The sequence below is a fragment of the Nomascus leucogenys genome, chromosome 19 (assembly GCF_006542625.1).
Source record: "Nomascus leucogenys isolate Asia chromosome 19, Asia_NLE_v1, whole genome shotgun sequence".
In the NCBI taxonomy this organism is placed as follows: domain Eukaryota; kingdom Metazoa; phylum Chordata; class Mammalia; order Primates; family Hylobatidae; genus Nomascus; species Nomascus leucogenys.
In genome coordinates, this window is record NC_044399.1 from 73,939,697 (window position 1) to 73,956,609 (window position 16,913).

At 58.0% G+C, this 16,913-nt stretch overlaps 1 protein-coding gene across 2 annotated transcripts in view; it reads left to right on the forward strand.

Moving 5' to 3' along the window:
• The window catches only part of CAMKK1 (calcium/calmodulin dependent protein kinase kinase 1), a 33,112-nt gene continuing 16,199 nt past the window's right edge, over positions 1 to 16,913 (forward strand). For both annotated transcript variants that reach the window (XM_030799958.1, XM_030799957.1), the window contains exons 1-9: positions 1 to 141; positions 8,242 to 8,644; positions 9,544 to 9,591; positions 10,034 to 10,087; positions 10,491 to 10,542; positions 10,797 to 10,930; positions 11,406 to 11,442; positions 12,321 to 12,342; positions 13,538 to 13,626. In XM_030799958.1, coding sequence (XP_030655818.1) covers positions 8,285 to 8,644; positions 9,544 to 9,591; positions 10,034 to 10,087; positions 10,491 to 10,542; positions 10,797 to 10,930; positions 11,406 to 11,442; positions 12,321 to 12,342; positions 13,538 to 13,626 — 796 coding nt within the window. In that variant the 5' untranslated portion in view covers positions 1 to 141; positions 8,242 to 8,284. The remainder of the gene's footprint in view (positions 142 to 8,241; positions 8,645 to 9,543; positions 9,592 to 10,033; positions 10,088 to 10,490; positions 10,543 to 10,796; positions 10,931 to 11,405; positions 11,443 to 12,320; positions 12,343 to 13,537; positions 13,627 to 16,913) is intronic.

The window sequence follows — 16,913 nt, forward strand, 5'->3', positions numbered from 1 at the left end:
CGAGCGCTGCCCGGAGCCGCGGCGCCCGCGGGCTGAGCTCGGCGATCCGGGCCCCAGCGAGGCGGTGGGGCGGGGCAGGGCGCGCAGCGGGAGCGAGCGGGGCCGCCCGCCGGGCCGCGGAGACTGTCGCCCGGCGCCCAGGTAGGGATCGGCAGGGAGGGGACGCGGGCTAGGAGCAGGAGGACTAACGCCTTAACACCTGCCCCGAGCCTGCAAGGGAGAGGCGGGGGGGTCTGCGAGGCAGCGTCTACGAGGGAGCTGGGATCTGCTCAGGGCGGGGATCCTTCCCCTTCTGTTTGCGGGGCCGGGTCTGCGGGGTGCCTCGCGGAGTCTGCTCGGGTCTGCGCCGGCCGCCGGGACCGCATCGCCGTGGGTGCCCCGCCGTCTGCGTTCTTCCCCGCTTCTGTCTGCGGACCGCATCCATCCCCGGTGCACCGTCCCCCGCGCCCGGCTCCTGGTGGAGGCCGCGTCTGTGCGGAGTGGGCCCGGCCCGGGGCACCCACGTGCGGTTCTCCGCGGAGCGCTCCTCCCACGGCCCTCCGGAGCGTCTTCCTGCAGGAGCCGGGGGCGGGGTGGGAGATGAATGGGGCGGCGGCGGCGCGCGGCTCTCGCTGCGCAGGGTCCTGCCTTGGCTGGGGCGAGAGGGGGCGGCAGAGGCGGGCGCTGCGGCTTCGGGGCCCGGGAGGCGCAGGGCTGGTGGCTGGGGGGGAGTGTCCACGTGCGCGGGGACCTGCGTGTGCTGTTTGGAGGCGGGTGTGCGTGTGTCACGTGGACGCGGGAGTGTGCCTGTGTCTGCGTGGGGGGTGCAGGACAGGATGGAGTGGTGTGTGAGGGCGGGTCACGCGGACACGGGCGTGTGCCTGTCAGAGGAGGGGGTGTGCTCAAGTCTTGAGGGCGTTGCAGGGCTGTGCAGAAAAGGCTGTGTCACAGGCCACAGGACCGGGCCTTGGTGGTGTCCGCAGGGCGGGCACAGGAGTGTGGGAGGGGCACACAGCCTGTGCGCTGGAGGATCCCAGGGAAGTGGCACTGGTCTCCCCAAGCCCTGCCCTCTTTCCTCCAGTACATACAAATTGACCCCCCACTGCGTCCCAGGCGCACACACTCTGGGGACCCTTCGCCTCCTCCTCGGTCTCCCACCCTCAGTCCTCACAGCAGCCACGGGAGTCGTTTTAAACTTCACCTAACCGAGGCATTCCCCTGCTCACAACCTCCCCCTGGCTTTGGGGGCCTCCTGGGCTCTGTCCACCAAGCTCTCCCCACCCCCAAACCAAGCCCGGAGTCCCAGCCAGGAAATGACTCTCCTATGCACAGTGTGAACTTCCATCCTCTCCTCGTCCTGAAATCCTGCTCAGTGCTCAGAAGAGAGCTCAGGTGCCACCTCCTCTAGGAAGCCATCCCTGAGGCCAACACGATGAGTGAGGGGGCTTTCTCTCCAGATGTAACTCCTCTTGCTATCAGGTGCCTCTTAACGTGGGGAAGACTCCACTCCAGCCACGTCAGCCTCCCTGGGGTTCTTCATACTGAACAAGCACTGTCCCCTCATGGCGTTTGCACCTACTGGTCCCTGCACCCGAAATGCTCTTCCCCTGATAGCTACACTGCCTCCTCCTGCTTCCTTCCTTCAGGTGTCTGCTCCAATCCTGCACCCAAAAGGCCTTCCTGAACCTAACTGTATCAGCAGCATCTCCCAGCCCCTTTCTCTTGATCCTTCTTACTCTGCTGTATTTTTCTTTCTAGTATGCACCACTTGACATATCATATCTGAATCACTGGCTTTCTTGTTTGTTGCTTCTTGCCCCCACGAGAAATTAAACTGTATGAGAGCGGAGACTTGGTCTTTTTGGTTCACTGCTGTATCTCCCCACACAGGCTTGCACAGAGCCTGGCAGACAGCAGGTGCTCCGTGACTATTTGTGCTTGCATCCCAGGCGTCCATGTCCCTGGCTGCTCCCTAGCCTGTGACCGCCGCCTCGTCCCCAGTCTGAGGCCACTTCTGCTCCTCTATCCATGACATTCCAAGTTCCTGGAAGGCCAGGTCTGGGAGAACTATAATCACATTTGCATGTCGGAAATCCCTCTAGCAGCTGGTGTGGAGGATGGGGTAGGGTGGGGTGGAAGTGTTAGCCTGGAGTCAGGGAAGACCCACATGGCGGGAAACGAAGCAGTGGGTGGAATCTGGACTTCTAAGGGGTTTGACTTGGTGATCTCACCCAGCCGGTAGTGGGGAGATCAGGGAGGGCTCTCAGAAGAGGCGATGTCTGAGCTGTCCAGGCAGCAGAGGAGAGGGAGGTGTGTTCCTGGCAGAAGGCACAGCTTGTACAGAGGCCTGACAGCAGAACAGAGTCTGCAATTTGGGAAGCTGTGGTGTGGCTGGAGAGGAGAGTAAGTGTGGGGTTGTGGGGAGCAAGGATGGGCAACGGGGAAAGGACGAGTGACAAGGAGGGTTCCTGGATTGCTAGCCTGGGTCAGGAAAGAATGGGGAGGGTATGGTACCCGTCTCGCAATGGAGACAGAGGAGGACAAGCAGGTTGGGGGAAGATGCTGAGTTGAACCTGGGGCCTGTTGGATCTGAGCTGCTGGGGAACATGGATGGGGAGGCGGCAGCTAGCTGGAAAGAGTGGGGCTGGAGGCACAGACCTGGTGTGGAGGATGAGGAGGGGCAGAGGATGAGGCCTGGAGACCATCAGCCTCCGTGGGTGGGCCAGGACGATGCGCTGGGGGTGGCTGTGCTGAGTCAGGCAACAGCCCATATCGGTGCTTGGGGGCTCCCCAGGGATGGCGGGAGCGGGCGTCCTCACAGCAGGAGTCGTCAAGCATGACTTGGCACCAGACGCCTGGGCCTCCCTCAAGGGGACTGAGTCATCCCGGGTGGGGGCGGGAGCTGCGGAGGGCACCCGTTGCCAGGGCCATCCAGATACTCGTCAGGATCATAAACACAGCTCCAGTGAGGCGGCCCAGGGATGCGAGGACCACCTTCTGTGTCTGGCCTGGGTGGCCGCCACCTCTGCGGCTTTCCCTTCTGTTCAGTCCTCTGCTGGTCAGGGCTGTCCATCCCCTCGCCTGGACGTAGCTGGTCCCCTGCCTCGGCTTGGCACTGGGGTTCACAGCAGCCTTCCAGAGCTCAGAATGAGGCCTGACCAGGGGGAGCTGCTTGAACCTGCGTGGGTAGCAGTGGGGTCTGCCTGCTCTGGGACTCCTTTGAGGGATGCAGCTGGATGGGGCATGTCCTGAGGAAGAAGCCAGGCCAAGCGGGCGTCTGGAGCCAGGGGCCCACATTCCTTGGGAGTGGCCAGACGCTTGGGGGGTGGGGCACAGCCTAGGAGGAGAAACCTGGGTGGGGGGTATGTGCCAGGCCATCTTGGAGCCGGGGGCAGAGGTGGGGTTGGACCTTGTACATCAAGGCTCTCTTGGACGCTTCTAGACACAGCCACATCCCAGCCCCACAGTGCTGTGGCACAAACTACTCCTGTGTCCACACCTCATTCTATTCCTTCCATCGCCCTGGGAGTTGGCAGGACGGTGGCCTTTTGCTTGATGCACATGTTAGGAAACAGAGGTTCCAAGAGGCTCAATGACTTGTCCGAGGCAGCAGATCCCCAGTCTGGGAGGACAGGATTGCAGTAGTTTTTCCCAAAGAGGGAGGGCTTGAGTCTGGCCGTTCATGGCCACAGGACTAAGCCAGTGCTCATGCCCGTAGGAATCCTTTGCTGTACCATGGGCCTGGGTCCCAGCCTGTCTGTCCATCTTTCTGTTTGCCCACATGGCCCTAGTTATCCACCAAATTAAGTTTCTACAGAGTATCTACTGAGGCCTGAGCTTGGGAAGGGCCTTGAGACACCCCCTGTGTGAGCCTCCAGATGGGCCTGGGTTTCCGCCTGGGGCACAGAACCCAGCCCAGCAGGCAGTGCCAGGCTGGTGGGACCAGTGACTATGGGGGAAATTCCAGATATGAGCTCTGGGACCAGGATCCCAGGGCCCCCAGGGGCACGGGCCACCCCCTACCCTGGGCATATGTACACGGAGACCTGCAGGCACACACGCGCATAAGCACACCTGCACACACACACATCACACCGAGGTTTTCATCTCCATGCAGTGCGCTCCTGTGTGGGGACCCACAACACACACACACTCACACACATACACCACCACCCCGGTCCACAGCCTGTGCACACATATTCCCTCTTGTGCGGACACACGCCCTCACACACGTGGCCGTGGCACCAGGCCACCCCCTACCCTGGGCATATGTACACGGAGACCTGCAGGCACACACGCGCATAAGCACACCTGCGCACACACACATCACACCGAGGTTTTCATCTCCATGCAGTGCGCTCCTGTGTGGGGACCCACAACACACACACACACACACACACACACACACACACACACACACGCCACCACCCCAGTCCACAGCCTGCGCGCACATATTCCCTCCTGTGTGGACACATGCCCTCACACATGCGGCCGGGGCGCCAGGCCCTGTCTCCCGCACATATATTCCCTCCTGTGGGGACACCCGCCCTCACACGCGCGGCCGGAGCGCCAGGCCCTGTCTCCCGGGCACGCGGCAGGAACCTCGGGCCTCCCCGGCCAGCCGCCTCCCTCGCAGACGCGCTTAGTCACCTGAATTTGATCCAGGCGGGAGGGAGGGATGGGGAGCCTGACGTCAGCCCTCGCAGCCGCCTTCCGCCCGCCCGCGCATCCATCTGGGCCGCAGCGTGTCCCAAGCAATCACAACAGCGGCAGCACAACAACAACTCACTTTTAGGGCACCTCCTTAGTGGCAGGCCCTGTTCTGAGTGCCTTATGGGCATTCCCTCCTCAGCATCTCACCACGTGCGGTGAGGTGAGACCCATTAGAACCCCATTTTGCGGGCGAGGAAAACCCAAGGCACAGAGGCGAAGCCACCTGCTCACGGGCTCCCAGCCAGGAAAGGGTGCAGCCTGGCTGCCTGGCTTCAGAGCCTGGGCGCCAAACCGGGTAGCACGGCTCAGGCTGGAACAGGAAACCTTCTGCCCCGCCTTGCTGGGTGACCCCGGGCCCATCCCCACCCGCTGGGCCTCCCTCTACCTATCTAAGAAAAGCGGGGAAAGGTGTTCAAGGGTAAAGGAGGATGGCCTCTTGCTGGAATGGCAACCTTAAGGAAATATGCAAATTTTATGGGCCCGGGCAGCCCGTGGCTTCTGCCTGTGGCGGCTCTGAGTCCCGTAGTCCCTGCCTAGGGCCAAGGAGCAGGAGCTCCTGACTCTGGAGTTCATTCTCTTATGTGTGCTGGGGCCTGAGGCTTGCTGGGGTTGCCTCTCTGAGGCTGCTTTCTCATCTGTCTAATGGGGACAGGGCTGTAACAATCACTATGGCAACCACTCATTTATTCAACAAATATTTATCGAGTTCCTATCACACGCCAGGCACTGATGATCTTTTGGAGACAAGGCAGATGAGAGTCCTAATCTCATGAAACTTACATTCGGGAGGGAAAAACAAGGTGTGCAGAGTGAGGGGAAGGGGCGGAGGGGTGGGCGCCTGGCGGGGCCTGGAGGGCGTTCCCAGCTTTGGCTTTCTCCTTCCTATGCTGTCTGGTTTCCAAGCTCTCCCCGAAGCTGCAGCCCCACTCACTGCTCCCTCTCACCTCCTCCAGGGAGGCCTCCCTATGCCACAGCCTCTCACCTCCTCCAGGGAGACCTCCTTATGCCACAGCCCCACTCACTGCTCCCTCTCACCTCCTCCAGGGAGGCCTCCCTGCGCTACAATCCCACTCCCTGTCCCCTTTCACCTCCTCCAGGGAGGCCTCCCTGTGCCACAGCCTCTCACCTCCTCCAGGGAGGCCTCCTTATACCACAGCCCCACTCACTGCTCCCTCTCACCTCCTCCAGGGAGGCCTCCCTGTGCCACAGCCTCTCACCTCCTCCAGGGAGACCTCCTTATGCTACAGCCCCACTCACTGCTCCCTCTCCTCCTCCAGGGAGGCCTCCTTATGCCACAGCCCCACTCACTGCTCCCTCTCTCTTCTCCTCCAGGGAGGCCTCCTTATGCCACAGCCCCACTCACTGCTCCCTCTCTCTTCTCCTCCAGGGAGGCCTCCTTATGCCACAGCCCCACTCACTGCTCCCTCTCACCTCCTCCAGGGAGGCCTCCCTGTGCTACAATCCCACTCCCTGTCCCCTCTCACCTCCTCCAAGGAGGCCTCCCTGTGCCACAGCCTCTCACCTCCTCCAGGGAGACCTCCTTATGCCACAGCCCCACTCACTGTCCCTCTCTCTTCTCCTCCAGGGAGGCCTCCTTATTCCACAGCCCCACTCACTGCTCCCTCTCACCTCCTCCAGGGAGGCCTCCCTGTGCTACAATCCCACTCCCTGTCCCCTCTCACCTCCTCCAAGGAGGCCTCCCTGTGCCACAGCCGCACTCACTGCCTCCTGCCCCCTCTCCCTGGGAGGCCTCCCTGATACTCTAGCCTCACTCAGCCTCCTCACCACCTTCACCTCCTCCAGGGAGGCCTCCTTGATGTTCCAGCCTCACTAACTCCCTCTCACTCCTCTGGGTCCAGCTTCCATGCCTTTTCCTGTTCCCAGTGTGGAGCCTCCTCTCTTCCTTTCTCCATGTCAGCACCAGCCCCACCGCCTCCAGGCTTCCACTCATTCAACACACTGCGTAGCAGGCATGGGGGGTCTGGACCTCACCTTTACCCTCAGTCTACCTCCAAACCCTGCTGTGAGCCTGGAAAATACGGGAAGGCAGGGAATCCACAGGACAAGTCGGGAGACTGGGGCTCAGAGTTGGGAAGGAGCTCGTCTAGGGCCCCTTGGTAGGTCAGCAGGCAGGACTGGAACCCAGCCCTGGCTCCTCAGTGGCCAGTGGACTCCAGCCAGCCTTGCCTCACTGACATCTGTCAAAGCAAGGGGATGGGGAACGAGGGGTGGAGCAGGCGCTTCACCATGCGTACTCTGGGTCTCCCTGAGACCCATTTTCTCAGTTGCTATGTGGGTACAGAGGAAGTTACCAGCAGACAGGAAGGATGGAGGGTCAGGAGTTCGCTCACTTCCTTCTCCTGAGAAGATGCAGAGTCCAGCGCAAGCAGGGGGAGGGGCATCAGGTTGGGCATGGCCAGCGCTCTACAAGCCTGGGACAGAGATGCGGGTCTCAGGCTGAGTGTCAGGGTTCAGTCCGGGGTCAGGATGTAGCACAGGGTCATGGCTGAAGGTGAGGGCTGGGGCTCACCTCCCTGATGTTTCAGCTGCCATGCAGTGACTTTGAGAGCATGAGTCTCGGGGATGTCATGCCCCTGTTTCACCCCTCATTCCCCTCATTCCCATCCCCTTGCTTTTTTTTTTTTTTTGAGACAGAGTCTTGCTCCTTTGCCCAGGCTGGAGTGCAGTGGCGTGATCTCTGCTCACTGCAACCTCCACCTCCCATGTTTAAGTGATTCTCCTGCCTCAGCCTCCCAAGTAGCTGGGATTACAGGTGCACGCCACCATGCCCGGCTCATTTTTGTATTTTTAGTAGAGACAGGGTTTTGCTGTGTTGGCCAGGCTGGTCTCGAACTCCTGACCTCAGGTGATCTGCCTGCCTCGGCCTCCCAAAGTGCTGGGATTACAGGCGTGAGCCACCATGCAGGGCCCATCCCCTTGCTTTGACAGATGTCAATGAGGCAGGGCTGGCTGGAGTCGGGAGCCCCAGGGAAGTCTTCCTGGAAGCAGTGAGAGGGATGGAGGTAGGAGGCTGAAACATCAGGGAGGGCTCCCTGGAGGAGGCGGGTGGGTCTGAAGCATCAGCAAGGCTTCTGAGTTACTAGTGCCTGGCTCAGCTTCCAGGAGGCAGTGCTGGAGTGCTCTGCTGTCAAGGGTTGGGACTCATGCCTCACAGGGCCGCATGCTGTGCTGGGGCTGAGCTGACCCTGAGCTCTGCCCCTTCCAGTGCTGCTGGGCCTCCAGGCTTCTGCCCTGTCTGTCCTGATTCCAGAATATCAGATTCTCTCTGCTTCCCTGTGAAGCCAGCAGGCAGAAGTGACTGCCTCTGTTACCGGCAGGGATACTGAGGCCTAGAAGGCTGGCATGCAGCAGAACCGATGTGAATTCATTCAGTTCATAGGGACAGACTTGAATTTGGGTGTTGGCAATCCTGGTAGAGGGAACAGCCGGGGCAAAGGCATGGAGGTGGGACCCACAGGGCTGTGGCTACCTTACCTGGTAGCCAGCCTGACACCCAGGAATGAAGCCTTCTCTGCCCTCTTTTCTCAGGTTCCCAACAAGGCTACACAGAAGACCCCCCTTGACTGAAGCAATGGAGGGGGGTCCAGCTGTCTGCTGCCAGGATCCTCGGGCAGAGCTGGTAGAACGGGTGGCAGCCATCGATGTGACCCACTTGGAAGAGGCAGATGGTGGCCCAGAGCCTACTAGAAACGGTGTGGACCCTCCACCACGGGCCAGAGCTGCCTCTGTGATCCCTGGCAGTACTTCAAAACTGCTCCCAGCCCGGCCTAGCCTCTCAGCCAGGAAGCTTTCCCTACAGGAGCGGCCAGCAGGAAGCTATCTGGAGGCGCAGGCTGGGCCTTATGCCACGGGGCCTGCCAGCCACATCTCCCCCCGGGCCTGGCGGAGGCCCACCATCGAGTCCCACCACGTGGCCATCTCAGATGCAGAGGTTGGTGGAGCAGAACGAGGGGTTGTTCAGGAGCCCCTCAGTAGTCTGCAATGAAGACTCTTTCCTGCCCCTGTCTGTGCCACACAGCTATCTAGCTTTGGTTTGCATACCCTCAGAGCTGGGGAGATCACTACCTAACAATATAGCCTCTTCCCATCCAAGGGAGCTCCAGCTGAGCCAAAGGCTGCCTTCTCTAAGTCCTGCTATTCCCACTCCCAGCCCAGGCCTAGGAAATAGGTCTCTCCCTGGTCCCCTGTGTAGTCTTCTGAGAGATGCGAAGATAGATGCTATGTCCCCCCTCCCCCCAACTCTTCCCCAGCTTGCACCCCTCGCCTCTAATTCCGCCTCTTAGAGTCTGCTCTGACTCAGAAGTGGCCAGCCTGCCTCCAGCCTATGGGCTTCTGCTGGAGTTCTTGCCACTTAGGTCTGAAAGTGAACTCAGGTTCTAAGCAGTCTACAGATGCCAGGGGCTGAGCTTTCTGTGCCTGAACCCAGGCTCTCAGCCTCTGTTCCCAGGGCTCCTCATCTTGTCCTTGGAATCTAGACCTTCTCATTCAGCTGCTTCTGGAGATAGTTGCTCATGGGTTTCTCATGGACTGGGGTCTCCCAGACTCCAGAATCCAGACAGGAATTAGCGTTTTCCCTTCACCACTGCATCTGGGGAACAAAGCACAGCCATGGCGTCACCATCCATGTTTTCAAACATGAGCCACGTCTTCTCGTCACATACGGGGGCGATGGCACCACCAACTTCCCCATCCAAACTCAAAAGCTTGGTGAGACCTGGGGGTCCGGGAGTAAGGGAACTGTGGCCAGAACTGGACCCGGAACGGGCTCTGGGGTAGGAGCAGTGCTGCCTCCGGACCCAGCTCCACCTGCTGCTCGCTTTCCCCCCACAGGACTGCGTGCAGCTGAACCAGTACAAGCTGCAGAGTGAGATTGGCAAGGTAGGAGTGGGCAGGCCGAGAGCAGTGGGGGCTTCGGGATTCTCTGCTTGGCGCTGTTCCTTCTCCTGCGTGGGAGGGAACGGGAGGCAGAGCCAGGCAAGTCCTAGCCTGGAGGTGAGGACAGTTTTGTGCCCTGTGGGAAATACCCAGGTACCCAGGGGGAGAGTGGAAGATGACTCCTGATTCCTGACTCCCAGAGTTCTTGACAGTTGACAAGGAGAGACTGAGGGAGGCATGGAGCCGTATTGAGCCAAGCAGGGGCAGTTGCCAGTGTGCAGGAGTCCCCTCCCCGTCTGCTACAATATTTGCCCGTGAGCCAGCTGGTGGGGGGAGGTGCAGATGGGGTGCAGGAGAGACCAGAGCTGCTCGGCTCCCCACCTCCTGAGCTGGTCCTGGGAGGGGTTGCCCTGTCCAGGTGGGGCTGACTGATGCCTGTCTGCAGGGTGCCTACGGTGTGGTGAGGCTGGCCTACAACGAAAGTGAAGACAGACACTATGTGAGTCTGGGGATAGGAGGGAGGTGTTGCCCCAGCCAGGCCCTAAAAGGCTGAGGGGTGGGGCAGGAGTTGTGCTCAGAGATAGAGGACAGGGCTGCCTGAGAATGAGCTCCCTGTCCCTAGGGGTATGCAAAGGAATGAGCTTCCTAACCCTGGGGATATGCAAGCAGAGGCTGGATTCCTCGGAGGGGAGAGCTCCAGAAAGCCTAGCTGGGGGAATAAGGGGAAGGGCTAGGCTCAGATATGGCCACCCCCTAACCCCGCTTAACCCATACCTGGGCCACACCCTCAGGACCAGTAGCAGATGTCCAGTGTGCCTCTCTGGACCTCAGTCCACATGTACCAGCCTGTTCTAGCCCCTGGTGGCCACATACTAGTGACACTTCTGTCCCTCCTTCCTTAGGCAATGAAAGTCCTTTCCAAAAAGAAGTTACTGAAGCAGTATGGCTTTCCACGTATGTATCTTCTGGTCCTGTCCCTGGGAGCTCCTAGCCTGGGAGGCAGAGGAGGAGGCCTCGGTCCTGAGCTAATTTTGGCTAGGAATGGGGTAGAGAGGGAGACGGCGTGAGCAGAGGCCTGGGGATGGAATGTGCCTTGTGGGTTGGGACAAGACCATAGGTGTGCGAGACTCTTGCTTGAGACTGGTTTTGGGGCCACGGTGAGGCCCAGCCACCTGGAACAGGTGCTTGAGTTCTCTTCCTGGTCACAGGTCGCCCTCCCCCAAGAGGGTCCCAGGCTGCCCAGGGAGGACCAGCCAAGCAGTTGCTGCCCCTGGAGCGGGTGTACCAGGAGATTGCCATCCTGAAGAAGCTGGACCACGTGAATGTGGTCAAACTGATCGAGGTAGGGGGTGGTGGTGAGCAGGTGGGAACCAGCACCTGAGTCTCATGGGAGCCGCCTCTGGTGCTGGGGAGCCCCTAGCACAGACCCAGGGATCTTGCCCAGGGAGCAGATATGGCTGAGGCCTCCCAGGACAGGGCCAGACTTGGGGTGGGGCTGCAGGGAGGCTTTGGGGGCCCAGCCTGGTCAGGGATGTTCCCAAGTTCCCACAGAGGGTGAGAGGCTGCCCCAGAGGCAAGAAGTGAGCCCCTCATTGCAGCAGGAGGGGAGGAAGGCTGGATGTCATGTGGCGGGCCAGGCTGGGGGTCGGTGACTTCTGAGGCCCCATCAGTCTGGCACCTGTACATTTCCTGCTCCATTGTTTGGGGTGCTTGCAGTGCATACTAAGGATTCTGGGGCTGGCAAGGACCAGGAGGCCTGGGATCTCCAACCCCATGCCTCCTCAAGCCCCACCCCCATGTCTACTCCCTCTGACCAGGTCCTGGATGACCCAGCTGAGGACAACCTCTATTTGGGTGAGTGACCTGGCTCATTCCCACAGCAGCTCACTCAGGGCTGGCCCAAGGGCTCGCTTGGGACACGTATGACCTTCAGGTGGGCGGTGTAAATGCACTGACGTCCTGGGGACAGAAGAAAAACACACGTTCTGAAGCCCCGGATTCCCTTGCCCAGCCCTGCAGAACCAGGCCCAGAATATCCAGTTAGATTCAACAAATAATTGCCAAGCCCCACTCCCTGCTTCCCTCTGAGCAGCAAGACAGTGGATCCATGTGGGCTGTGTGCTCAGGTAGATGCAGGAAGCAGGCCGCACGGGTTCCCAGACACTAGCTCTGTGCCTCAGTTTTCTCACCTATAAAACAGGGATACTAGTGGTATCTACCTCATAGGGTCGATGTGAAGAGTAAATGAGTAATTATTTGTAAAGCACATTCGTTATTATCTTTGTTAATAGTAATGTTATTATTTTAGTTCCTTGTGTCTGGTTCAGGGCTGGGCTTAGAGGAGGTCTCAGAAAATGGGGCAGAAGAAGAACTGGCTTAGGAATTAGAGGCTGAGGCTTTAGTCTCCACTCCCTACCCTACCTGCCTGTCTGCTATGACCTTTAGGAAAATTTCTGCCCCTTCTCTGTGCCTCAGTTTCCCCCTCTGTAAAAGGGCCCCATGCTGATGCTGATGGTTCTCACCTGGCACCTGAGGATCAGATGAGGCAGGTCCATAGCAGACCCCACTCTCATGCACTTATTTGCTCTGATATCCCAGGATCCCCTGTCCTGTCCCTGCCTCGAGTATGCCTGCATGCCTGCCCCCTCTCCTACCCTCCAGAACAGGGAGGGACCTTGGCATCGGCTGCTTTGCCAGCCAGCTACACCTTACCTTCTTGTCTTTTCTTTCAGTGTTTGACCTCCTGAGAAAGGGGTGAGTTCCCCGTCCTGATCAGGCAGGTCAATTCTCATCCAGGCCTTCCTTCCTTTCCCTCCCTGTGTCCCCAGCCCAAGGGTCAGCTACTCTAGGAGAAGTCAGAGACGGAGGCCCTGCCCTTAGGGGTAAATAAGAGACCAAGAGGACCATTCTTTGAAGGCTGATGGGGGTCAGTGAGGCTGAAATAGGCAGGGAGACCTCTGGAAAAGGGGATGGGTTTTGACCGAGGCCTTGAAGGACTAGGAAGATATGGATGGAGGAGAGGGGGAAGAAAGGAGTGTTTTTTAGGTACAAGTGTAGAGGTGGGACTCAACTCTTACCGGTATTCAAACCACAAAGGGTTTTTCAGCTTTCCAACAAGTCTGTGAATGGAGTGGGTGGGATTCCATTTGCTCCCATTTGTGAGAGGGAAAGCTGAGGACCAGAGAAGGTACGTGGCTTGCTTAAGGTCACACAGTGAGTCACTGATGGAACCCAGGCTTCCACGTGTCTGCCCTATGAGGCTTTTCAGGGTATTTACAGAGCAGATGACATGGAGTAACGAGCATGGGGCTGGGTGGTCCAGGACCCTCACTGCCAAGGCTTGAATGCAGGCTGCGGCTTGTCTCTTTGCCTGGGCGGCTCCCTACAGGCCAATTTGGGGAGAGGGACAGGGAGTGGTGTCCCTTTAAGACTTGGAGGCTTTCAGATGTTTTGACCTCTATCCAAAACAAGAAATATATATTTCTATTGCTATCCATATCTGTAACTAAAACCAAAGTTTTACAAAACAGCATATATCTTTACTACGTGCAATATATTCTGATATATTCTACTTATTTAGGAGGAAAAAAAAAAAGCAGTTGCCACCCACTAAATTGATTTCATGATCCTCTCTTGGGTCTGGATCCACGGTTTGAAACACAGTGCTCTAAATGGCATCTTTGCAATTGTTTGATTATAGACAATTAAGTACTTAGAAGAAGGAATATCAAGCCAATCAGAAATTAAGAGAAAGCTGATTTGAAATTATGATTGAAACGGGATACATATGAGTATGTGTGCTTTACGTTTTTTATTATGTAGCAGAAAAAGCTAATATCTTGAGTTCTAGGGACTCATGTGGCACAGGTTTCCCGGGACGTCCCGACCGCCTGAATGGCCAGGTCCCCTGATTTCGGCTGAATGCCCCTCCCCGCATCCTTCTCCATAGGCCCGTCATGGAAGTGCCCTGTGACAAGCCCTTCTCGGAGGAGCAAGCTCGCCTCTACCTACGGGACGTCATCCTGGGCCTCGAGTACTGTGAGTGCGGGGCAGCCTGCCCACCGGGGCTGAGGCTAGGGGATCTGGCAATCAGCAGAGCCCAGGTTGAGCAGGCTCTGAGCAGCTCCTGTCAGTCAGAGCTGGCCTGCCAATCAGCTTCAGTGGGAGTGGGGCATGCCCGTATGGGCGGGGCCACAGGCCTCTTGGGGAGTGGGCGGGGAGGGGGGGGGCGGTGGACTTCACTGGGCATGTGCCAGACAGATCCTTCGTCGTGTCTGGTCCTGTGGGTCTGAGCCCTGGCTGTTCTGTATCTTTCTTCTGCTGAGTTCTTAGCCTAGCTTAGCGTTGCCACAGGGCCTCAAGAGATGTGGGAAGGAAGGGATTTATGTCCAGCTGCTGGGGGAGAGTGTGTCCTGGCATGGGGTGGGGGCATGGTGGCAGGGTGGGTTTACCCGTGAGGGGCCCTAGCCTGATAAGAGCGCAGGAGGGTGATGTGAGCTTGGCCTCTGTCTCATTTCATTCATTAGCTGCATTCACTTGCCTGGGGGCATAGGGGTGAAAGACCCAGAGCTGGGTTCACGGCCTAGTGGGAGGGACAGGAATCTAGGCAGGCAGATCATATAGCGTGGTGCCTGCCAAGGCTGGGAGCCTAGAGGCTGTAGGAGTGCCCGGGGGGCTGGGGAAGTCTCCCTGAAGAGGCTACTTACGATTCGGGTCCTGAGGGATGAGTAGAGTTCCCTGCTCAGGTTTTGAGGGAAGGGGGTAGAAGACAGTGTGACCGCCATAGGAGTGTACTCTTTGAGTCTGGGGAGAAGTGGAGTCTGGCTGAAGCCTCCAGTGGGCAGAGGAGGGCAGTGGTTAGTGAAAGATGCTGCTGGAAACACTGTCCAGGCCACAGCATGAGGGCTGGGAATGCCTCCCCTGAGGTCTTTGCTGACTTCATCCTGCCAGCTCTGTGAGGCCCTGAGAGCTTTAAGCATGGGGAGGGGCGTGATGGGATTTGTGCCTGAGAAAGCTCTGTCTGGCAGCTGTGTGGTGGCTGGATTGGAGTGTGTCATCGGAGGGTGAGAGGCAGCCAGCTGGCCAGGGAGGAGGCTGTTTCTGCAGCCCAAGTGACAGATGGTGAGGTCTGGATTAAGGCAGTGGCGGCGGGGTGGGGATAGGAAGGAGGTGGGGTGGTCAGCATGGGGTGACTTGCCGGTCTGGGGAGAGGAGAGCCCTAGACACCTAGGGTCCTGGCCTGGGTTGGGGACCGGGGGAGATGCCCATCTCTAAAACCTTAGCTCACGCCTGTAGTCCCAGCACTTTGGGAGTCCGAGGTGGGTAGATCACCTAAGGTCAGGGGTATGAGACCAGCCTGGCCAACGTGGCAAAACCCTGTCTCTACTACAAATACAAAAATTAGCCTTGTGTGGTGGCGGGCACCTGTAATCCCAGCTACTCGGGAGGCTGAGGCAGGAGAATCACTTGAACCTGGGAGGTAGAGGTTGCAGTGAGCCGAGATCACGCCATTGCACTCCAGCCTGGGTGACAAGAGCGAAACTCCATCTCAAAATAAATAAATAAATGCATACATATATACATACATACATAAAAATAAAAAATAAAATTTTAGCTTGGTTTCTTGGGAGCCTATGCTTTCCCTGGGGGAACAGGGTGGGGATCTGGCTGAGGTTTGACCTGCCGTGACAGAAACAGGACTGTCTTTATCCTGCTCGAGCCTCTCCTTTGCCTTCAGATTAAGCATCTCTTTGCACATATGGGGAAACTGAGGCACACAGAGGGGAGGGCTTTGCAGAAAATCCCTACCAAGGTCCTATAGGCATGGGATGGGAAGGGGACATTTTACCCCTGGTACGGTCAGCGGCAGGCACAATCCTGTACCAGCTTTGGCTCCACCTCCTTCCTATTGTGGTCCCTTCTCTCCCCTGAAGTCCTGTTGTCTGCTATCCCCTAGCCTCCACAAAGAAATGAGTTTATCTTACCTGGTTCTTGGGTAAAGCCTCATCAGGACCCAGCTAATCACAGTGAAGGGCTTCCCTGGGGCAGAACAGTTAGCGCCAGGGGCTGGTCAGGTGGATGAACAGAGGCACGAGGGCGCTGAAGACCTGCCTTGTGATTCTGGCCCCAAGAAGGGAGAGTTGAGGCTGCCCTGAGAGGGCTCGGTGGTCAGGGCGGCCAAGGCCTGGTTCTCAGTCGATGGGGGCAGGTGCGACGATGCAGGTGATGAGAAGCAGTTGGATCTGGAATAGATGTGAGAAGCTGAGCTCACAGACATTGCTGATGAGCAGGGTGTGGGGTCTCAGAAGAGGAGTTGAGGATGATCCTGAGGTTTTTGCCCTTTCACAGAATGGAAAAGAATGGGGAGCAGCAGGAGCTTTTTGTTTTGTTTTGTTTTTGTTGGTGGTGGGGGTTGCAGGCAGAGAAATCAAGTTCTGAATTAGACATGTTATTGCACTATGTTCAGATATACAGAGACACATATCGATGCCTAGCTGCCTAGTTATCTACCAAGATGTCTATTGGAAATCCATGTGGGTAAAGAGCTGGAGTTCAAGGGAGAGGCTAGGGTTTGAGAAAAGAACACGAGACCACTTTCCATGGTCAAATATCCACCCCCCTGAGCTTCTGTGCCCTGATGGGTGTGTGTCAGATTCCTCGTGTGTGCCTGGCATATAGTAGGCAATCAAGAAAGTGCCACTGGTTTTATGGTTATTGTTATATGGCACCCGCCCTCTCTGCCCCCAGCCTCCCTCTCCTCCTCTCCCTTCCCCTCTCTTCTCTCGCCTTCTCTCTTCTGTCGTCTCCAGCATCCTGGGGTCTGTTGGTCCAGGGGAAGGTATTTGCCAAGGAGGGAGCCCATAGCTCGATGGTTGTGGGATGGAGTCAGTGTCTCTTGGCTGGGACCTTACCAGCCATGTCAGCTTGAGCCACCCGTCACTTCGTGGTGGTGCTGGGCCCAGGAAGCAGGGCAGGCCTCCAGCCTATTAGGTCATTTCTGATTTGGGATTCATCCTACTATATGTGGCTGACCTTACACCCCAGCTGTGTCATCCTGCTCGTCCCAAGGCCTGGGGTGCCATTCATCTCTGAAACCCCATCAGCCCATATCCCGAGGGCTGAGATGGTGCCTCTGTAGGATAGCAGAGTCCCTACAGTCTTACTCTCAGTCCCAGCAGCAGGGACATCTTTGCCTAGTATGGGTGGGGGATGGAACTGGAGAAAGATTTTGATGGGCTTTGGGCCTGCAGACGGCGCTCACAGGGAAGGGGCAGAGCTGGCCTAGGAAGAGCTCTGCTCCCAGCTGGGCGCGGTGGCTCACGCCT